Source organism: Lutra lutra, chromosome 9 (genome assembly GCF_902655055.1).
Source record: "Lutra lutra chromosome 9, mLutLut1.2, whole genome shotgun sequence".
In the NCBI taxonomy this organism is placed as follows: Eukaryota; Metazoa; Chordata; class Mammalia; order Carnivora; family Mustelidae; genus Lutra; species Lutra lutra.
Genome location: NC_062286.1, coordinates 19,409,758 through 19,433,841, shown reverse-complemented (window position 1 = coordinate 19,433,841; position 24,084 = coordinate 19,409,758). Strand labels below are relative to the sequence as shown.

Genomic DNA, 24,084 nt, shown 5'->3' with positions numbered 1-24,084 from the left:
CAGCTATGATTTCCTCATGGCCCACTCTCACAACTTTACTTTGACCCTTTCCAATTTTCACTGGTTCATATGAGGGTGCCTTCGAGGATCTTTGGCTTCAGGGATCCTTTCTTTTGTGATCCTTTAATGACTCATTAGTCACTGGGGCTTGGGCGATTCCTGTAGGATGTAGCTTTCATTTCTTCCCTGTAAATGAAGAGGCAACCCAGGACATTGTTAAACAAATTCTATTCAGTAGCTGGAAAAGTGAATTTCCTGTGGAATGACAGGAATTACATAGAAGCAAGCAATTTTATTTTCCTCAAATGTAGCAATAATTTTAATCTGTACATACATAAAACAAACAGTGCAATTATAAAACCTTGAAGGTGACATGCATACTTTAAGGTGCAGCTGGGATGGGGAGGATGTTATTAGCATCTCCGATTTTCCTTACCACTTTTTAAAACTAGTTCCCTATGCAAAAGCACTGAGTCAGGAAACTTCATCTGGAATGCTGAAGTTAAAGGTGAACTTCCTGAAGTCTGCACATCTAAGTATCACAAACAAAACAGAAATGACCTCCTAGAGCAGTTTGGTAAGGACTAGAGTAATATGGCTGGGCGTTCAAGCTGGGAATGAATGAAATCAGGGATGCATTTTCTGAAAAACTAAAAGAGATAATGTTTGTAACTGAGTGTCCTATTTCTGTTTCATAGTTGCTACCCATGTGAGCCCTTCCAGCAATCTTTTTATTCGGTATAGTTTCTGAGTAGATGCTGTTCAATGGAGTTATCTGTAACTAGGGGTGGTGAGATGCACAAAGGAGGACCTGGGAAAATGGCTTCTTCCTTGGTGTCTGAGTCCATGCTCCTCGTCCGTCGTTAGTTCTTATGGCCTTTGCTCTGCCGTGGAAGCAGAGGTAGCTGGTGCACGATGTCAAGATGCAGTCATCATTCACAGGCCCGGGGTGCAGGTAAAGGCAAGTGATGGGGGTCTACCTTTGCTTCTTCCACAGTACCCTTCTCAAGCTTGCCTGGCCTTGCAGTGGAACTTCTAGAACTAGAGGCAGTTCACTGGGTCCTTGACTCAGAGGCCAGGATGAGACAAGACGTGGCAGAGTGACAAGACACAAAGGGAAAATATGGTACCAATTAGCCTCAGAGTAGGATAGAGAAATTTATATTTGCACTGATGACAATTCAAATCCCCAAAGTCAATCTAAAACACATGAAAATTTTCTTTGAGTACTAATTTTTCTCTGTACAAGTAGCCTGTTGCACTTCCGGTGTTAACTCCTCGCACTGTCTCAAGGTAGGTGATCCCAGGGACATTCTAGGGCGATGTGCTCCAGCTCATCTCCAACAGCTCTTTCTGGCAGTGGCATTTCGATCTGAACCGCAAAGTAAATCCATACATGGCATCACAGTTAGTAAAATAATGAAATATCACTAGCCAAATGGAACTGCAATTCAATCAATGATATATTCACACACAAGTTTAGAAAAATCAAGAGTATGATAATAAAACCATAAAATTAAACAGAAGGAAATCAATTTCTACAAGAAATCAAATATATTTACAGTGAGATTTAAAGGGAAAAATAAGCTACTTGGATCATAAATTTAATTTTATTTTAAATAACTTTAGCTACCTTAGCTGTTAATACAATAAAAGCAGAAAGAACAGGCTGCTTTTTTCCAGATTTAATCAGAAAAATTATATCTACAATAATTGACAGAACTCGCTTCTTGTCCTTCACCCATCTCATCAAAAATTATTGCATTTTCCCCCAAACTGTATTTTTTGGATTCCTCTGTGAATATACTCATTTCGTCCTCGTTCCTGGAGGCATCTTGGTTTAAATCCATCTTTAAAAAAAGGAGAAGGGGTACATATGGGAGGCAAAATATTCTCTTGAAGCCAACAGATACAGAGTTGCTAGAAGAAGCTGATTGTACACACAAGCTGCCTGGGGTCGGGAAGGGGAGGGCTGTTGATTTAGACACGCGTGACAGCCTTCGGTGGACGGGCACAGGCAAAGCCCCACTGGGCCCTTCTTCTTTGTCAAGGTCAGGACTGAGCCAGCAGAGGCCGGGCTTCATCTTCCCCTTGGAACTTGTCATTTTGGTTCTCCTCCAAAAGCCTTCATCCAGATAAGAAGCCAATGACTGATTACAAAAATAAGAATAATTAAATTTGGCTCAAGAAAGATTGTCCAACTGTTCTGCCTTGTTATTTTTTTCAATATCCAAGGCCTTTACAAAGAAAGAAACAAAAACACCTCTCAATCTTCCAACAAAAGTGAATTCCTTTTTTTTTTTTTTTTTTTTTTGCTCCAAATGCTACGACCTGAAGAATGGCTGCAGATTGAGATATCAAAAATCTCAGAAAAATATATAATATATTTGTATATCTCTGTATGTCTATTATTTAAATTTCACATTCCTTTAAAAGTGGTTATTCAGTCAGTAGCTGCTGAAGGAGGCTCTTCTGCTGGGCCTGGGGGGTCTGTGGTCCTGCCGTGGGTTTTTGAGTTCCCAGTGGACCAGGCTGGTTCAGGTAAGGGTCCCCGCCTACCAGATTCACTGTACACTGGACGTCAGCAAACACCTGAACCTGTTGCACCTGCTGGAACACAAATAAAAGATGTGTTTAGACAGAAGGGTCTGCCCCCCCGGCTTATGAGTGGGTACTACTTGAAGTGGAAACTCACTAGAGCATTCCTCTAGTCTGTAGTCACCACAGAGAAGAACTCTTCTGTCTTCTTGTCCTACAAAAAGAAAATCGCTGCACTCATTTTGCTCAGGGTTCTGGAAAGTTCACACTTTAAAAATAAAATCAAAATTGGAATGGTCAAGCCTCCTACAGGGTTGCCATCAATAATGAAAAGGAGCATCACTGCTAATATTGCCAAGATTGGGAAAAGCCCGGTGTCAGAGTCTGGGTGTTCAGTGGTGGGTTTAAAAAAAGAAAAAAGAAAAAAAATATATATATATACACACATATATATTATTTGGAAACTGGTTACAAAAGCATTCTACAGACGACTTTAGTAGAATAAAAAAAAAACTTTATGATGTTAGAAAATTAAGGGCTTTAACCCAGTATTAGCAAAATAAAAACCACCACAACTCAGTAATAGGACATCAGCATTACTAGAGTTAATGTCCAGAAGATTTGCATAGTATCTAAATATACTATTACATAGCTCTTTTACATATTGCCTTTAGAATTACAGCAAAATATTAGTAGAACAATTTTATATTTAACTTATTTTTCCTGATAGACAATTCATTTAAACACATAAGCTAAAAATAACAATTACTAGCTGAGAACAGTGTGAATTTTCCCTTTAGCTACTCTCAATAATAATACACATATACCTTAAAAATGTCTAAAGTTGCATAGTTCTAGCATTTTCTATTGGGAAAACAAAGCCAGAAGTTAGTTTTTACGACCATCCTTATTAAAAAGTCATTTGTAGAACTGATTAAAGCCAGTATCATACTTGCGAATGTTCCAGACCAAGAACTGAGACGCCTTCCACGGCATCCAAGTACATCTGTTAGTGTCTCAACCCTTTGGCAAATGTATGCTTCATGTTCAGTAGGTATGTGAAGCATTTTAGCGATGCATTTTTGGGGTCATTCATCACTAATTTATGTCAATTACACTCAGCTTTTCTGAAAACTTTTCTATCGTTAATTGAATAAAAGGTTGTTTTCATCAGCCTTCATTGGCCACATGTCAAATATCCTGACCTCTAACTGCCAGTCCAGCCCCCAGTGTCCTTCCTTCTTGACCCGCCTACACCTCCACTCTGCACTCCCTCAGAAAAGACAGACAGCCTCTGAGCTGAGTCTTCTTAACCTGGTGGATTAAACCTTAGTTAGATTAGCATCGTTTTTCTCCTAATCCTCTCCTTGCCCGATTTCCCAAGTTTTGCTTCTGGATCCCACAGGTTCCCATTTGTTTTCTTCTTTCTTTGGGCTCTTTTTTTTGTGCAACTAACCTATACCAACTCTCCGAGTTTATTCACTAGATATCTCTGTGCCCTCACCCTCCCCTCTGTTCCTAATTTCTCTTTCCTACTCTTTTCCTTCTGGAGCTCCACCCCTGACCCCCCTCTCTCTCCCTGTCAACAATCTCCCTACTAAGCCTTCTTTTCCTGGTCTCTATATTCTCTTCTTTCCTGGTTCTCTGCTCTCCAAATACAATCCTCTTCAAACCCTCCTCTCTTGGTTCTGTTCCTTCTCCTTTCCTGTACACTTGCCTCTGTATGTCTATTAAACTCACTCCCAAGCTTTTGTTTGGCAAGTGGAAAAGCACTGGAGCAAATAGAGATTGCATGATGGGCTACAACAGAAAGAAGATTCTGCTACTGAAATTTGGCATGAACACAAGCTATAAGGCTTTTAGGCACCGACTGATTAAAAAAATAATAGCATGGGGGCACCTGGGTGGCTCAGTGGGTTAAAGCCTCTGCCTTCGGCTCAGGTCATAATCCCAGGGTCCTGGGATAGAGCCCCACATCAGGCTCCCTTCTCAGTGGGAAGCCTGCTTCCCTTCCTCTCTCTCTGCCTGCCTCTCTGCCTACTTGTGATCTCTGTCAAATAAATAAAAATCTAAAAAAAAATGATAGCATGTAAAATTTCATGTTTATGTGTTTCAACATAGGAAATACTGGGGCAGAGCATAATGTGTTTCTGTCCCCAACACTTAAAAACATTCTTAAGAAAGGCATGAGCAAACAAACTAGAGAGAAAATTTTGCTTCTTTAAAAAGAATGTTTTTAAGATCATCTGTTTTGAAATAAAAAAAAAAAAAAAAAAAGGAAACGATCAAACCAATCTTCAGCCATTTGAACTGCTCCTTAAAAACAGGATGCCTTAGGCCAGACCTCAAAGGACTTCACATACTGCCACACCTTCACAGACAGGCAAAGCAAGACGTACACAAATCCTACGATTTGCCAGGGGAGAAGAGTGGTGTGAGTGGAGTCCCAAACTCATAAGATTTTCTAGCAGAGTTTTCACATTAATTTAAATGCTGTCTTAGAGCTCAAGAACTTTAAAACTCAGTTGTTTAGTTTTAATTAATTTGCTGAGCTGCCCAGTATACGTCCCTGCAGGAGTGAGACTCTGGAAACTTTCTAATGAAGACTTTATTTTCGCCATCACAAAAATCCCCTCTTCACCCTCATAGGACTCAGATCCTATTTCCTGTGGCTCCGATTAGAGACATGGCTCCTAGCTGGTCTGTCTGATCCTCAGGAGACTGTCCACTGCTCCTCTTGTCCCTCTACCCCCTCAAGATGAAGCCTGAACCGGTGCTTGTATCACTGTTCCTCCTGAGGGTGACATTTCATCTGTAGGACTCAATCCAAACCCCTGAGTTTAGCATTCAAGGCTCCCAGAAACCTGCCCCAATCTATTTTACTAATTTTAATTCCTATAAAATTTGATTACAAACCCTTTACCTTCAGTGGATTTGGTTTCCTAGGACCATGCTAGGACATTACTGTTTCCCTGTCTCCGTGCTGTCTACTTCCAGTCCCCTAGACTTGCAAGCTCACTCCCTCCTCCAGCCTCTGACACTTTCTCCTTCACCTTGCCTTGCCAACTGTGCTCAAGGCCCAGTTCAGCTCCTGTGGAAATGCTCTTCTGACCCTCAGAGCATTTTCTCCTTTCTTTGAATACTATGGCTCTTGAAACTTATAACATAAATTTGAGTTTGCCTTCTTTATGTGACAATTAATGTTTCTATGTCTACATATTCTATCTTTCAACAGGCCCTAAGTGGTATGGCAGAAAGAGCATGATCTTCAGTGTTAGAAATACCGGAGTTGAACATCAGCTCTGCCATTTCTAGCTTTGTGAATTGTGCATGTAGTTAAATCTCCTCTGGTTCTCTTTCTTCATCTGTGAACAAAAGGAATACCGCTTCCTTCGTAGGGTCATAGTGAGGCTCACATGAGATAAAGCAGACAGTGCTTAGCACAGTGCCAGGCAAATTAAAAGCATTTCACGAATGAAACTTTCCTTCCTCACTTCTCCCTATAGTTCACCTAAAGGGCAAACATGTCTCATGTTTCCTTGTATCTCCACCTTACCATAATGCCTGCAGAATATCTTAAAAATATGTATTTATTAAGAGACTAAAGACTAAATCAAAGTTACTGAAGTGAGCTAAAACATCCCAAATCTCTAAATTTAGGTTAATATAGGACAATAGCAAGCCTTGCTATCTGTACTGTTTTGAAACAAACTTCTAAAAGGAGGCAGAGTACACAGCAGACTCTATTTTGTCTGAATTTACTGAGATCTTTTGGGGTACTCTGATTACACATGAGTTTGAGAATTGTGCTTATTTACTATATAATAACCAGTGGCCACCATTCGTGATCCCTTTATCCTATTTTACCACCAGATTAAACCTTTCAAAAAGTTATCTCACTTAACCCTCTCAACAATCCTATTAGCAGGTATCTTGTTAGTTCTGTTGGTTAGGTAGCAGCTCTGGGAAGCTCCCTAACATGGAGGACAGAGCTAAGAAGAATAGAGCCAGGACTCACACCCAGGTCTGACTCCCAAGGTCAGGCTCTTAATCACGATGCTAAACAAAGTTTCCTGTGTATCTAGAGTACATTTGGCAGCTCTGGGTTTAGAATTTTCTTACTGACCTGGGTTCCATCTGTTTCTGTTTTGAGAAGGTCAGTGGATGAGAGCTGGTTGCAGTAGAGGCCTGTGTGTCTCAGTGCTGGATCATTTATCTATTAAAGATAAGTACAAGACCAAATTACAAGCTAGTTGTTTAAGATGAAGACCAAATTCTTCCATGAAAAATAATCTCACTGACAGAAAATAGGGTGTAGCAGAAATAAAAGGCTTAGCAATTTACTGTGTTGTCATAAGTCAGGATAGTGGTTCCTTTTGCAGGGTGAAGAGGGATGTGGAAGGGAGCATGAAGAGAATCTTTGGCGTACTGTGGATAATGTTTTGTTTCTTGATCTGAATGGTAGCTTTAAAGATGTGTTCAGTTTGTGAGAATTCATTGAGATGTATATTTTTCTGTATATTCTTACATGATACTTCAATAAAAAGTTAAAATCACACACACAAAAGCTAATCAGCAAAAGACTTCTATTTCTTGTCAAGATTCAGTAATAGAAAGTAGATTTATCCTCTGCCTGAATCAATGAAGAAATTGCATAAGTTATATGAAACATAGGCACTCAAGACATTAGACAAACCCAGTGAAGGAGACTGATCCCTAAGAGCTAGGAATAAACTGAGGTAGTCCTACAATTGCTTAGCTACAGTATACAGAGAATTTCCAGGCTGCAGCCAGCATGGGGACAGGGAACCCAGGCAGAGCCCTGCAGGCTCCCTGAGTCGAGATGATGCAGCTGGAAATCTGAGATGGCCAAGGCAGCTGGAATTCACAGTGCAGAATGTCAGAGGAGAGGGAACTACACAGAGAGAAAGCTCCAAAGACCTGCAGAGGGTCCCCTCGAGTCTGCAACTTAGAACTGATCCGCTAATGGATTTTAGGGAACTACCCAAAGCAGAGGAAGGAGTCCCAGAAACCATATTGATGGAATAATTCCCAAAGATCACACAGAGTTGAGAATAGGTCCTGATCCGGCCAGCCAGAGTGAAGAACATCATAACTCATATAGTATCAAGTAGTATATTAGAAAGGCTTTGCCTCAGGAGCAAAGTAAAATGAGCCTGATATACTGAACACTGCTCTGGTCTCACTAAACAAAAAAAGCAAGACCTGAAATGATCAAACTGTTTCAAGTAACTGAACCAATTCCCAGAATAAAGCTCAAGAAGGCAGGAATATCAACAAGGTAAAATTCACATGTTTGGCACTCAATAAAAATTACTAAACCATTTTAATTTTCAGAAAAATATGACCCATAATGAAAAGTCAGTCAATTGAAACCAACCCCAAAATGATACAGATGATAGAACTGACATACGAGAATATTAAGACAGGTATTATAATAACTGTTTTCCAGATGTTCAAGAAGTGGAAAGGTTAAATATGTTAGAGATACAGAAGATACAAAAGAAGTCCAAACTGACTTTCCTCTCCTTCTGGAGAGGAAAGCAGAATACCTGAGATGAAAAATACATCAGATGAAATGAATAGGTCAGACGTTGAAAAAAAAAGAGAAAGAAAGAAAAGAAAAAAATGATTAATGAACTTAAAGCTACAGCAATAGAAAGTATCCAAAATAAAAGACACAGAGAAAAAACCGATTGACCTTGTACCCCTCCCCCCAAGGTCCCCAAACCCAGGGAATCAGTGAGCTGTGGGACAAGTTCAAGTGGCCAACTTGTATGTATATGTATATATGTACATATAATATATATATATGAATATAATATAATCTAATATAATGTGTGTCTGTGTGTAATTAAGAGTCTCTGAAGGAAAGGAGGTGGGTGGTGACAGAAAAAGTATCTGAAGAAACAATGGTCAATAGTTTTCCAAATTTGATGAAAATTATATAGCCATAAATCAAGAAGCTCAATGAATTCCAAGCACAAGAACCATGAAAACAATCACTAAGGCATATTGTAATCAAATTGATTAAAACCAGTGACAAAGAGAATAACCTTTTTGAAAGCAGCCAGAGCGGGAGAAAAATCAATCCCGTACAGAGGAACAAAGAGAAAATGCCAGCGGATAAGGGCATCAGAAATACTGCAGTGAAGCAACATCTCTAAAGTACTGAAGCTAAAACTAAAATCAACCTAAAATTCGGGGAGAAAAACCTTTCAAAGATGAAGGTGAAAAAAAAAAAAGATGAAGGTGAAACAAAAACTTTCTCAGTCATACAAAAGCTGAAAGAATTCAGCGGCAGCCAACTGTAAGAAATGCTAAAAGTAGAACTTCAGGCAGAAGGAAAATGATACCAAGCTGGAAACTGGGGTCTCCACAAAGGACTGAAGACCGCTGTAAATCACTACACAGGTTAAGTATAAAAGTGCTTCTTTAAATTAAAAAAAAAAGTAACTGTTTAAAGTAAAAGTATGTGGGGTATATGACAGATGTAGACACGATATGTATGGTAACGACAGCGCAGGAGGGGAGAAATGGAAGTTGAGAGCTGTGTGGTTTTTATACACCAGGTGGTTCTCACAGCGCCGGAAAGGACATGATGCTATGTGAGAGATGCACGCTCTAAGCTCGGAAGCAACCACTAAAATAACAAAATGGAGTTATATATAGCTAATAAGCCATCAAAGGAGATAACATGAATTACAATGCTCAATTAAACCAAAGAAAGGCAAGAGATAGAACAAAAAAAAAAAAAAAAAAGGATGAGACAAAACCCCCCAAATTGTGAGACATTTAAATTCAACAACATCAATAATCACATTACATGTCAATGGGCTAACCACTCCAATTAAAAGCTGAGGATTGTCGAACTGAGTAAGAAAGAAAGACCCAACTAAATAAGAAATATGCTTTAAGTGTAATATTCTTTTACCTAATTCATTATATTTTTCATTATTTTAATCTGCTGGAGATGGCAAAAAATTCTAATAACTGAACAATAAGAACAAGATACAACACTATTTGGGTCTTCTATTTTGCTATAAGAATGAATCACTAAATTGTTCTTTTTCCTGTTAAACTCCATAGGGACTTACTATATGGTATCTGGGGAATAGAAAGTTTCTAAATAAAATTCACATCAAAAAGGCATTCTATGGAAAAGGTAATCAGGGTTTACATGTTTTTAAGACTTGCTACAAATTATGGCTACATGGTCACAGTCTACTTTGTGGTTGCTGAAATGAGAACAGTAACTACAGAGAGGTACCCCAATGATCTTCTTAAATATCATTTGAATTTAGTCATTCAGTCATTCTATTCTTAAAAAATCTTCAGGAGGTCTCCGGGATAAACTCGAAAACATTTAGATGGCTTACAGCATGCCTAAAAAGCTTATCACATAAATTCTGCTTTAAATATAATATCAACATCCCCTTAACATTCATGAGACTTTTCAATTTCTATCCCTTGCTAAGGTTATGCTGTGACAACAAGTCTTGAATGTTTTTTCTATTCTCTTTCTTCAGGCAAAGCTTCCCAGAAGGCTTTCCTAATCATGCGGTTTTTCCTTTAAACCCTCAGTAGTTAACTGCACATATCCCTAATATGACACACATATTTACGGTCCTATGGAGGTCTCTTAACACAATGGTTTTGTCCTATTATTCAACTGATCTTTGTTTATGTTGTGTCTCCCCAACTTGTTATATGCCTCCCACAGAGCTATCTTTGTATATAGTAAGTACTGAATAAATGTTTGTTGAAATGAAAAGGAAAAAGTGAAGAAAATGTGTTCAGAATGTAAAGGGGTGAGTTCCAAGCCAATGTATTATATGTATCATTTTATTTTATTTTATTTTATTTATTTTTAAGTAGGCTCCAGCGTGGAGCCCAGCGCAGGGCCTGAATTTATGACCTTGAGATCCAGACCCGAGTGGAGATCAAGAGTTGGATGCTTAGCCAACTGAGCCACCCAGGTGCCCCTGTATCATTTTACAATAAATCTAAAACAATACAATCTCTTTTGAGAGTAAAATCTTACAAGGTCTGTCAAAATTTCCATTGTATATCTTAGGAGGTAGTAGCTATCAAAAGATGGTGGGAAATCACAAAGAAGTGCGTCTTTCCCCCTAGCGCTACTAATAACTGACACACATCCCCACCCAGTGCAGTCATTTTTGACGAGTAACTGAACATACCTGATTTTCCCTGGAGGAATGACCTGTGGTATGGTCTTGGGGGGGGGAGTGTTTGTGTGTGGCGAGTGTGCCAGCTGCGCCACTTACCTGCTCAGGGCACACAGCGTTCATTCCCGGCATCTGCAAAGAGCTCATCTGCATCTGGCCCATCATTGGGTTCATGTTCTGAACATTTGTGTTTCCACCTGCCATGGACACGGTGATGCTCATATTGTTGTACACTCCTGGCTGCGCAGGCGTGGGCTGGTTCTGGACAGCTTGACTGAACACACTGTTAATCTCAAAAACAAGCCAGTTACATCCACGGATCGTGAACATGGGCGTAACGTACTGGACTCTGTTTCTTAAGTATTAGATAAACTCCACAGAAAAGACATTACATTCTTAAATTACATGTAAGACTTCATCTTATTACAATATATAGAAATTGAGTGTAATTCAGATGAATTTTGAACTCTGCCCAAAGGATTTAATAGCTACAAAGAGCTCATTTTAAGTTACAATCATCTGGCTTCATATCAGAGTTGTGAAATTCCAATTAGCTGAATAATTAAGAAAAAAAGTTTTCCACGATTAAGTACATCTTCCAAATAACTGAAGATGCACTCATTTAACAATCAAAATCATTCTAAAATTTTTTATATCATTTTATCTTCCTAAACCAAGAATATTCTATTTAAAGCAAAATACCTGGGATATATATGTTTAATAACTGTTCAATGAATGAATGAACAAAGGAATCAATGATTCAATGATGGAGTTTTATATTGTGATTACTTGTACATCTTCTTAGACTAACAACACTTCAGGCGAACAGTACTATCTTGTTCCACTCATTCCCTCGTCTCTAATAATAAGTGACACACGGCAAGCACTCAGTAAATCTCTGGTGATGACTGAATTATGAACATGGGGTTATTATTACTCAGTGCTGTCAACTGATGAGGTATGGACTGCTTCTTATTTATAGAAAAACACCATCTGAAGAGAATTTCCTGAGACTCTGAGAACTGGACTCCCAGGCCTTACTCCAGCCCTAACGAATCAGTTTCTGAGGGTGGGCACAGAAAGTCACATTTCTAACTTTTCATGCACATTAAGACTCAAGGGCCTTTATTCAATGTTTTAGAGATGCTGTTGCTTCTCAAGGATTCAGCTTCTGAATCCTTGTTGTTTTCACTATGCTATAAACTAAGAGGAATATAACCAGATATTTTTATTTGGCAAATGTAATGTTTTTAAAGATCCCAAAGGTCTTCTCAGGCTAGAACATAGCTTTACGTCTTTTCCAGAAGCAAAATGCAGTTATGTTTTTCAGAGGGCTTGTTTTACTGACTGCCTTCTTTATGGCCTCGTTCTGGACTGTTGGTATAGTCTGGCCTATTTCTCTTAGTAGGTAGAATAGTATGGAATAAACAGCAAGTAAATACAACTTGAAACTTTATATTTGAACTACGAAATTCTAAATGATACTTATATATACACATCTAAAGGAAAATGATATGAATTGTGTCTTTTATAAGTTCTACAAAACACCAAATATTTTATGATTATCAGTTGTTAAAAAATAAACTGCTAGTAAAATTCCACCTATTTTAAGGTTAATTCTGGAGAATTTGATTTCTAAAAATTATTTACCCCATCAATGGCTTATCTATTCCTATATTCCTTGCTCGCTCCTGGGAGGTAAACAAGATGTACTGACATTTATCGTTTCCGGTAGATTAAGGTAATCACACTAAAATTAACAGACTGAGAAACAGCCTATTCATCATGTCTGAAGAAAAGCAGCAAATTTTCCCCAAGTAATTATAAAACACAAATGCTCAAAGAAAATTATATGCCTAGGAAATGGTCAGTAATACATCTTTGAACCATTAACGTCTGTACAGTGTGTATGCTTGTGAGGCAGTGCCCCCACAACTAAAGGTGAGGAAAACCCCATTAGTTCGCTGCCCCATTTCCTAATGAGACATTTCTGCCCCAGACAATGCTCATTTGTCAACTGATCCATAAATCAGCCCTGCGGAGGCTCAGCTCAGGGCTCTGTAAGTTAATGCATGCAGAAGCTTCAGGGACTGCAATGATGTCATACTTAGTGAAAAAAAGTTTAAGATTTAATTTCTTTTCACATTTATACTTGGGACTTATATTAGCTTAAGTTCATTCAAACTGCTCTTGCCAACAGTTCCATTTTAGTTTCTTCCACTATGAGAAGAAGACCAGGCCCTCTACAGCATCAGTCACTGTCCTAGGTCTCAGAATGACAGTGGGGTGGGGTTCACCTCCCTCCCTCTGCTCTCTTGGTCATCCCCATGTCAGTTACTACAATTTTTTCGGCTAGCACCAGGAATTCGGAAGCCCCTATATCACGGTGTGGGGGAAGGTAAGGATGAAGATTTCGGCCTGAAGTGGCTGCCATAGGTATTGGAGGTATTATTAACAAGCACTGAGGTGCTCTAGGTCATGTTAGTCTAAAAAGAAAGGGTTAAACAACAGGCCTTCCTAGCCTTTAAAATGCTAATAAGTGCTCAGACTCTCCCTAGCGACTAGTGTTACACACAAACCTGCACTGTTCCAGGACAAAGAGGCTTGGTTTAACCCTTTATTTTTCTTGCGACTGGAGAGATCATGAAAAAGAATCACATTACACAGTCTCTGAACTCTATTACATCATTCTACTAAATGATTCTTTGTTTCATGTGTTACTTCTGTTCCTTTACCGCCGTCACCCACTGGACTCTTGGTAACTTGACAGCAAGAGCAGTTTCCCCTGTTCCTTGTGGTACCCTGCACTGTGCAAGAGAAACAGCGAGGGGTCACAAATCCATGCTACCTGTGTCGACTAATAAGTCTTTACACATGAAGCAAATAAGCAAATGTGAATGCTTAGAGACTTCGTGACAACTATTTTTTTTTTTCAAATGATTTGGTAAAGTCAAAGTTCACAAAAACTGTTAAAGTACAACAAAAATTCAAGCCCACATTTGAATCTGAACCCAAGAAGTGACTGAGGCAGGACAGGGAATTTTTGTCCTTGTTCACTCAATAAATGTATAGTAAGTGCTCACCCATTCTAAAGGATGCACATACGCAAGTAAACAAAAACAAAGTCCTGTGTTTAGGATGATTATATTCTAGTTGGAGGAGACAGACCATAAACAAAAGGACCAACACACAATATGCCGGGTGTTAAGTACTATAAAGAGAAATATAGAAGGGAAAAAAGGGACGAGGGGGTGGAAACCGCTGTTGTTTTAGAAATGATCAGGGAGCTTTAATATGGTGACATTTAATATCTATGTCTAATTAGGTGACATTTAAGGAGAGACTTGAAGTGTGAGAGAGCAAACCATGTGGCCACTGTGAGAAGAACATTCCGACAGAGGGATTTAAAAACGCAAAGGCCCTGAGTTTGCAATGTACTTGGCACATGTGAGGAACAGAAGAATAAACAGACACCAGTATGCAGACTGAGTGATGGGAATAGCAGCTGAGGTCAGAAAGGGACCCAGGAACAGGATTATGTGGGCTTCCCAGGCCCCATTTTGCACTCTGAGTAAGCCTGTGAGTTTTGAGGAAAGGACTGCCATGCTGCTTATGTCTGAAAAGCATCACGCAGGCTATCACATGATTACACTGCAGGGGAGCAAGGGTCGAAGCAAGGAGACAGGAGGCTCCTTCAACAGTCTGGAAAAAAGATGATGGCGGCTTGCACATGGGACAGGGAAGAAGGGAGAGCTAAGAAGCTGATATGATTTGCTGATGGGCTGTCTGATGTGGGATATGAGAGAAGAGGTTTTCTTCTGAATAACTGGGAGAATGAAGTTGTTGTTCACTGAGACGGGGAACAGTAGGAGAGGAGCAGGTTTCGGGGTGGGGGGGGGACACCCCTTCAGATTTTGTCACGGTGAGCCAGAGAGACCTATTAGACTTCTGAGTGGGATAGCGATTAGGTGGTTATACATACAGTATGGTGTTCAGGGGAGAAGTCTGGGCTGGAGATTTATAGACTTTGTCTTTTAAAAGATTTTATTTGTTAGAAAGAGAGAGAGAGCACACACAAGCAGGGGGAGTAGCAGGCAGAGGGAGAAGCAGGCTTCCTGCTGAACAAGAAGCCCAAGGCAGGGCTCAATCCCAGAACCCTGGAATCGTGACCTGAACTGAAGGCAGACGCTTAACTGAGCCACCCAGGTGCCCCTGGGCTGGAGATTTAAACTGGGGAGTCACAGACACTGAGATCGGGATGTGTAGCCATAAGTGGACAGCATAACCAAGGGAGCAAGTAGACAGAATGAGCTCTGAGGCCCTCAAAGGGAGCTCAGGGCGATGAGGAAGATCCAGCAGAGGACACTGAGAAACAGGGTGAGAGTGACCTTTCTCAAGAGAGAAAGCTGTTCCAGAAACTAAATGAAGGAGGAGCGTCAAGAAAGAATAAATGCTCAAGTATGGCAAATGCTACCAGCAGTCACCGCACCTGGCATTGTGGAGGACACTGACAACCTGGACAAGAGTACAGCTGCTAGAGCGGTGGGGATGAAAGCCCGACTGGTCAACAAGGGAAGGAGAAGAAGTGTTGAGAGTCTTTTAGGGTATTTAACTGTAAAGGGGAGCAGAACTGTCAGCGGGACTGTTTTTTCCAAGACATATTTAAATGTTTAGATGTGGGCATGGAGCTAGAGTTTAGCTGGATTTCATTAGGAAGCATCTTGCTAGCACGGCCAAGTGCAGCAGAGGGAGAGCTGGCCAAGGGAGTGGAGAGTGTCTGTAAAGGAATCACGATATTCATGGACCATGGAATCTAAAGTGAATTTAGGAAGCTGGGATTAGAACATATTAGGAGTCTAAATTCTTCTTGCATGTTATACAGGCAGTTTCATTTCTACCTAATTTACACACAGTCCTCACTGAGAGCTCCACAGTTCTCTAACGGGAAGACTTCCTCTCACCTTTCAGTGAACTTTAGGAGAATATGGTCTTAAGTTTTCAACTTTAACTGCCTCACTTATTATGTTGTCAGATCAAACGGTTTCCCTGTCATTAGAACCAAGACACAACCTAATTAAAAGCCTTATAAAACTCAAGTGAAGTGTGAAAAGTTCAGCAGCCAGGATTGGGGGGAAAATGACGTTAGTGAGATGATTCTGAGCAGAATGGGCAAGATGAGGCCACTGAAAGTCTAGAGATTCAAAGAGCCAGCTGAGGCAGAGCTGGCTGAGGCAGAGCAGCCCGAGAAGCCACAAAGCCTCTGCTGTTGCCAGGAGATCTTTCACGTGCTAGAAGGGTAAAGCCTGCGTGCCCATGTTTAGGCTCTAGTGAATTCTGATATTTAGCCATTCTTGCTTTAGATTTTTAGAATTTTTAAGTGTTTTTATAAATAACGCTTACTTTTTTAAAGTACCCATTTCTACCTCTGTCCCAGGGAAGCTCTGTTTCACACATGATCAAGTTCTTTAGGGGTGCGGACAGTGGGATGGGAGGTTGGGGGCCACTAGACCACTCTTCTGCACTGTAAACATACAAATTTACCTCAAAAATGACTTGAAACTTAGAGGATTCAGAAGTCATTATTTCTCTCTGCTATCACGTAAAATGCAGTTCCATGAACTTGCAAATGGAAGCAGCCAGCACTCTTCTATTCCGATCGTCACGGCACGACTGTTCTTATGTGCTGCAGAGCCCAGGGATGCTCAGACACAAAAACTTACTTACTTGTTTCCCATTGCACCTTGCTGCCAGGCCTTCATGTCTGGTGACTGGTACCCAGAGGAGGGCGGAGTTGGCTGGAGCAGAGAGCTCTGAGGAGGAGGGATTGGCATGGGCACCATGGAGCTCCCGGGGCTCAGAGATGGAGCGAAGTTCGCCTCACCTTGGGGAACCATTCCTGCAAATTGACATAAATTATGTGACTATACTATAAATGTGTTAACCCTATAAAAGAGAACCCCCCACTCTCACAAGGATCTGTCATGATATAATTAGAAACAGCCTATTCAATAGAGCAGGGAAAACATTTCAGTCTCTTCAAAATAAGGCAGGAAATTAGAGTATAAACAGAGAAGTAAACATAAAATAAGTCTGCAACGGGGCGCCTGGGTGGCTCAGCGGGTTAAAGCCTCTGCCTTCGGCTCAGGTCATGATCCCAGGGTCCTGGGATCGAGCCCCACGTCGGGCTCTCTGCTCAGCAGGGAGCCTGCTTCCTCTCTCTCTCTCTCTCTCTGCCTGCCTCTCTGCCTACTTGTAATCTCTGTCAAATAAATAAATTTAAAATCTTTAAAAAAAAAATAAGTCTGCAAGAATGCATCACGAACATAATTGATTTGGGTTCCAGGATTATGTATAATTTTTTTGTATTCTTTTTGCTTACATGGATTTTTTTTTTTAAAAGATTTTACTTATTTATTTGTCAGAGAGACAGAGGGAGAGAGAGTGAGCACAGGCAGACAGAATGGCAGGCAGAGGCAGAGGGAGAAGCAGGCTCCCTGACGAGCAAGGAGCCCGATGTGGGACTCGATCCCAGGCCGCTGGGATCATGACCTGAGCTGAAGGCAGCTGCTTAATCAACTGAGCCACCCAGGCGTCCCACATGGATTTTTTTTTTTAAGATTTTATTTATTTGTTTGACAGAGGGAGAGAGATCACAAGTAGGCAGAGAAGCAGGCAGAGAGAGAGAGGGGGGAAGCAGGCTCCCTGCTGAGCAGAGAGCCCAATGCAGGGCGTAATCCCAGGACCCTGGGATCATGACCCGAGCTGAAGGCAGAGGCTTTAACCCACTGAGCCGCCCAGGCGCCCCTTACGTGGGTTTTTAAGTGCAAAAATAAACATGAATATACATGACAGATTACTTGTGTAATAAAAGTAAGTTAGGAAGGGAAAAAGGCAAAACAAACACGTGTGAAATGAAAAATGAGAAGAGTTTTGTTGTCCATGCCTCAGTCATCTCTGTGGGCTCTTCTTTCCCTGTCCTTTTTCTTTAAGCTTTACTGAGATATCACCTACACAGCCTCAAATTTACCCACTGAACTGCACAGCTCAATGACTTGTAGTCCATTTATGGAGCTGTGCAACCATCAGCACAGTCCAGTTTGGACATTTTCTTTCCCCTCATGTCCCCTTTACGCCTGTCAGCAGTCATTCCCCTCTCCTACCCCAGCCTCAGGCAACCATGGATCTGCTTTCTGTCTTGACAGGTGTGCATTTTTGGGGCAATTTCATATAAATGTAATCACATGAGATCTTTTGGGTCTGGCTTCTTTCACTTAGATAATGTTTCTAACGTTTGACCATTCTAAAGCATTTATTGGTAGTTTGTTCCTTTCTGGGCAGGATGATGCTTATTAGCAGCTATTGATACAATTGTTTTAAAAACATTAGTGGTCCATAATATTATGTTATTTATTTTTTTAAAAATGCAGGGTCTTTTGTTTTTTTTGTGCGTGTTTTGTTTTAAGATTTTACCTATTTATTTGAGAGAGAGCATTAATGGGAGAGATGGGGAGAAGAGGCAGATGGAGAAGCAGACTCCCTGCTGAGCAGGGAGCCCAATGTGGGGCCTGGTCGCAGGACCCTGAGATCATGACAAGAGCCAAAGGCAGGGGGTTAACTGACTGAGCCACGCAGGGGCCCCTAAATAAATTGTAAATGTCTAATCCTGTTCTTGTGCATTCATCATTATGGCTTGATAGTCTAGAAAAATTTTTGGTTTTCAGAAATAAAAGAGAGCATACTCTGTCATTACTATTATTCACATATTCCTTCATTTACTCTGGGCCCCTACTAAGCTAAAAGATGCCAAAGCAAAGGACTAAAGCTAAGTTAATGAATTCAACCTTTAGTTTTACTAATATCAATTAACACAAAAACTTTTTCTTCAAAGGACCAGATAGGAAATATTTTTGGTTTTGCAGGTCATAAGGTTTCTGGTACAACTCAACTCTGAGTACGAAGCCAACCACATTATGTATTATCACACATAAACTAATGAGGAGGACTGTGTTACAGTAAGACTTTATTTAAAAAACATATGGTGGTTTTTTTCTTCCAAAGAAGTCCTCATTTGCAAAGGTTGAAACTTTTCCAGAACTTGAATTTGTACTCACACAAAACCTGGTCATGAAGCTTTCTACCAGGTTGTTAACGTTGGAATGAGTTTATAACTTAGCACAATGGAAGACATTTAAAAACACTGCCTCTTTAAATGTTCTTTTGCTCTCCAGAAAACCTGACAACTCCCCCCCCCACCATTATTTTGAAGTAGTTCATGGAAGAACTGCAGGCTCTGTCATTTCATTTCAATTTGCAACTGGATGAAACAACTACTCTCTTTATCGCACCCAGCGTCTGGGTTTTGTTTGTAGTAGGAATGCTGACTTGATCAACGATGAATTCTTATGTTGTGAAAAGCATTTTCTGTCAATCTAAATTTGGACAAGAAGAAAAATCCAGGTACCAGATAGAGCACTTATGATGGGGAGCAACACATCCAGTTCCGTTGCCTAGAGAAGAAGTAAGCCCCTCCCACTCATGATCTCAACCACTGTGTACACACTGACATGGCAGTAGCTCAAAGAGGAGACTCACAATTCTGAAAGAAATCTTGTCAACTTCATTGGAAATGGGGTTCTGGAGAACTGTTTTTCTAGGTGGTTTTGTCAAGAAACAGGAGAGGGATACGAAATTCTTTCTTGGCCTCCCAGAGAAGAGGTGTTGAAGAACATGACTGAAAATGGGCAAAGTACTGTTTTTATTTCTCTATTTCTTAAGAGAAAAGAATCCTAGGGGAATTTACTAATATTTGGGTTACTCATAGTTATTTCTTTTTTGCCAATGAATGAGACAAATCTTCTGATTTAAGGCTCTGTAATCAATATTCTGAATGCTACTAAGAGTCTATTTGCTGTGTGGGCTAAGCTGCCATTACGGAAGAGGACTGGAGAACCAGGTAACGACACAGGTCTTCTAATGCTGGAGGAAGTACTTCTGCAGGCCAGAATAAAGTGAAAAAGCCTCGTCAAGTTCTCTGCATACAGAAATCGTAAGACACATGAAAGTGGCCTTCAAAAGGTTCAGACAATATTATAATTAAAATATAGATTTATAATCCTTTTCTTGCCAATACAGATAGTGTCAGCGATATAAACCAGCTAAAGATGACTTCATTGTCTTGAGGACAAAGGAACTGATGTGACATAATTTTGAGTAAAGGATCTTGAGAATTCTGGTGCTGTCTGACACAAGTCTCCCTAGGTAACTTAATTTAATAGTCAAAGGATTTTAGCACCTGTTGCTGCGAGAATGAAACTCTAAATTGATTTGGCTGTCAAAGTTGACAAGCATATTGCTATGTAAAAAAAACAACAACAACTCTATGTAACCTCAACATTTTATTCAAGTCAAATAGCAGTCTTCTCATGGAGATTCATTTTTAGGCAGACTTATAATTTACTTTTTCTTTCATTTATAAAATGAAGGGATTTATTTCAATTTTTCCCCAGGAATGTGCCATTAATTTTGCATCAAAGTTTGATTAAATATCGTGGATTAATCAAATGTGTTTTATTGCCACTACCCATTAGAGTCTGAAAGTGAAAGAAGTAAAATCTAAAAGGACATCATCATTAGGACAAAGAGAATGGAAGAGAGACAATGTAAACAAAAGGTTAAAAAGGAAAAAACTCCTGGAAGCCAGGAAGTTCCTCATACTGCAGAAGAAGAGCTTTCAACTTAAGCAGCTAGGAGTGCTGACACCAATAAGAAACCTGAGAGGCTTTGCAAAGAGGGTTATCCCTATAGAAACTATCAAAATCAAAGTCTCCAACATAATGAAAAAACTGTATGCCCATTCTGAGTTCATGTACTTCAACCTGTTGTCTGAAGAGGACTTTCATAAGATTCTTACAGGGATCCACGACAGAAAGTAAGAACGTAAGAGAATGTACCCTGCAGACAAAATTCAAAAAATATTAGAATCTGGTCCTTCTGGATCCTCTGATTAATCATATTAGCTGTCAGGGAGTGATAAGCCTCCAACTATTTAACCACTAGTGGCAAGAGATGAGTCTGGAGCCCGGGTGTCCTGACTCCCACGGCAGCACCTTCCTCTCGGGCACACTGCCCCGCTGTGAGCGCAGGGGAAAGCCTGCACCGGATACGTGGGAAGCAGCACAGAGGAGCAGTCCTCATACCTGATCCTGGGTACTGGAAGACGTTCTGCTGCATCTGAGGATTGATTCCAGTGCCAAACTGTCCTCCCATGTTTCCTGTCATGCCTCTGTTCACCATGCTGTTGCGGTTGGCCAAGGCTGACTCGGGATTTGCGGCCAGTTGTGAAAACGGGCTGGTTGAAGCAGGTGGGGTTCCTGGATTTGTACCGTAGTTGGGTGGGTAGGGAAATTGCTGTGGAGCACCCTGAGGAAGACGGGGGTTCCCCATTTGAACTGGCAGTCCAGATGAGGGAGGGAGGTTGTTCCCAAAGCTTTGTTGCCTCATGAGCATGGCTCTTTGCTGCTGTATTAGCTGCCTCTGCCGGTGCTGCTGGCTGTACAACTCCCGCTGGCGCTGCGCCAACATCTGGGCATTCAGGGGGGGCTGCAAAAGAGAAAACCAATCCTCATTTATGAATATTGTTATCACCATCCCCTACTTCGGGAAGCTTACAGGATAAAGCCTAGTAGCTTGGGGCAACAAAACACGTAGCAATTATCACTATGACTTCAAACTTGTCTGACATGAGGTGGTTAGGAGGCTTTTTTTTCTTTTTCTTTCCCTCCAAATTTACTGTTTCTTAGTTCCTCTCTTTTCTCACTGAGATCATTTATTCCACTTTACTTAAATGAATAAAATGAATAAAATGTGATTATAGTTGATTTTAATTTTCTTCATTACACTTTCCTGTATTTTCCAAATTATTTATAATGAGCATGCATTATCTTTACAATTGGGAAAACCTATGAATACCATTTAAAAAGGAAGAATCAGAAATCTAGGATCCAATGCTAAACAAATTGTTACTTAAAAAGAAAATAATTAGAAATAAAATAATAAACAGAAATAAGTGGAACCAGTTATTTATTTATTTTTTTTAAGATTTGTTTTAGAGAGAGCGCATGAGCAGGGGAAGGGGCAGAGGGAAAGGGAGAGAAGCAGACTCCCTGCTAAGTGCAGGGCCGGACACAAGGCTCGATCCCACAACCCTGAGATCATGACCTGAGTTGGATGCTTAACCAACTGAGCTACCCAGGGGCCAGAACAAGCTATTTTATTTTATTTTTTTAAAAGATTTTATTTATTTATTTGACAGACAGAGATCACAAGTAGGCAGAGAGGCAGGCAGAGAGAGAGGGGGAGGCAGGCTCCCCGCTGAGTGGAGAGCCCGATGCAGGGCTCAATCCTAAGGCCCTGGGATCATGACCTGAGCTGAAGGCAGAGGCTTAACCCACTGAGCCACCCAGGCTCCCCAGAGCAAGCTATTTTATAACACTGTTATAATAAAGACTACTCCAGGCATCAGAGTATGTGTTTTAATAGCTATAATACTAGGAATGACAAAAGCAGCAGTAAAATTAGGTTAAAATCACTTTTTTGGTTTAACTCATTAAAGCAACATGGAATGTCAATAAAGCCTTCCTCAGAAGATTTCAATTCAGACTGAGGATCTGATCAAGGCAGATAGCTCCTCTAAAATTAAACTTGCAAACAGATATAGTCCAATCTAGAAGAAATTGTGACATATGACTTTCTAATAGAAATCATCCTTACATGAATTCCAAAAGTGGGGTCTTGTTTCCTTATAACCTAACTACCCTTGCATGAGCTAATTAGTGAGATTTTTAAGACCGGGAAACCCAAGTGTGGATCCACGAAGATGCCAATATCTGCTGCTTAATAGTAGTTTTCTTTTTTCTTTTCTTTTTTTTTTTTTTAAAGATTTTATTTATTTATTTGACAGAGAGAGATCACAAGTAGGCAGAGAGACAGGCAGAGAGAGAGGGAGAAGCAGGCTCCCTGCTGAGCAGAGAGCCTGATGCGGGGCTCGATCCCAGGACCCTGAGATCATGACCTGAGCTGAAGGCAGAGGCTTAACCCACTGAGCCACCCAGGCGCCCCTTCTTTTCTTTTCTTTAGAGAGAGAGCAAGCAGGGGAAGAGCACGGTAGAGGGAGAGAGAACCCCAAGCAGACTCCGTGCTGATCACGGAGCCAACAGGGGGCTGGATCCCAAGAACCTGAGATCATGACCTAAGCTGAAACCAAGAGCTGTATGGTTAACGGACTAAGCCACTCAGGCGACCCATGAACAGTAGTTTCTGTCTATAACCCTTTTGATTACAGTTGTCTTCCTGTTTTTGCCCTGAATCCATCTAGGTACACTTTATGGAGGAAAGAAAAGTTTTGTGTGCATCCTGTCTAAAATTCCTCATCTCTCAAATTTTTGTGTCACCTTGGTTAAGAAAACATGAAGTGGTTGAAGCAAAAATACTAAAGTATGTGCAGAAGTTAAGTAGGGAGTGAGTACTGGATAAGACGTAGAAGGAGACCCAGTTCTTTTTATGTTTAAAGTTCCAGAGGCCCCGGGTTCATGTACAAGGCTTGCTAAAATAAATAAAAAACAGAAAAGGCTGATGCTCAGACTGAGCAGAGGACACAACAGGGTAGTTAATATAACTCAGCAATGTGACTGGGTTTTGATCAGGCTTCTGGTACCATCCACACAGTTTCTTATCTAGGGGTCTTATAATTGGTCCTATTCAGGATACCAGTAAGAGTGCTCTACTGATTCATCTGGTATCTAATGGCAACGACAACACCACCACCAAAACCAAACAAAGGACTCTTGCTTTAGATTAAATATCAGTAAGGGGTATCACAAGTTGATTATCAATTCATTCTAGAAGAAAGTTGCACTACTACCCTAAATGATCAATTCACAGACCATCTCGGACACTCAAGTCAACACTTTAAGAAACAGCTTGGGTTAGAGAATTGCTAACAACGTCTGCTTTTCTCACATTACCTGAGGTGTAATTTGCTGCTGCATGCCTGATCTCATATTGATGCTGACAGGAGCATTCGCTGCGAACTGGTTCAAGATAGCTTGTCGATTTTGATGGATCAACTAGAAAAAAATATAACAATGAGATATCATATTTTTACATACAAATATATACTTTGGCCCTTTTAGAGTAACAGAAACTTTTTATTGATTACTAACAAGTTTTAGTATTACAAGATTAGTAAGATTATTTCCCATGTTTATTTGCCAAAAGGCTGGCAATTCCAAACATTTTATCAAATAGTTCCCACCTACAGAACACCAAATAGGACAGA

General features: G+C 40.4%; 1 protein-coding gene across 1 annotated transcript in view; it reads right to left on the bottom strand.

Moving 5' to 3' along the window:
• Positions 1-211: 211 nt before the first annotated feature.
• The window catches only part of NCOA1 (nuclear receptor coactivator 1), a 111,450-nt gene continuing 87,577 nt past the window's right edge, over positions 212-24,084 (bottom strand). Inside the window, 6 exon segments of the mRNA XM_047744391.1 lie at positions 212-2,610; positions 6,665-6,754; positions 10,848-11,031; positions 16,473-16,644; positions 20,945-21,347; positions 23,771-23,872. Of these exon segments, the coding sequence (XP_047600347.1) occupies positions 2,440-2,610; positions 6,665-6,754; positions 10,848-11,031; positions 16,473-16,644; positions 20,945-21,347; positions 23,771-23,872 (1,122 nt within the window). The 3' untranslated portion in view covers positions 212-2,439.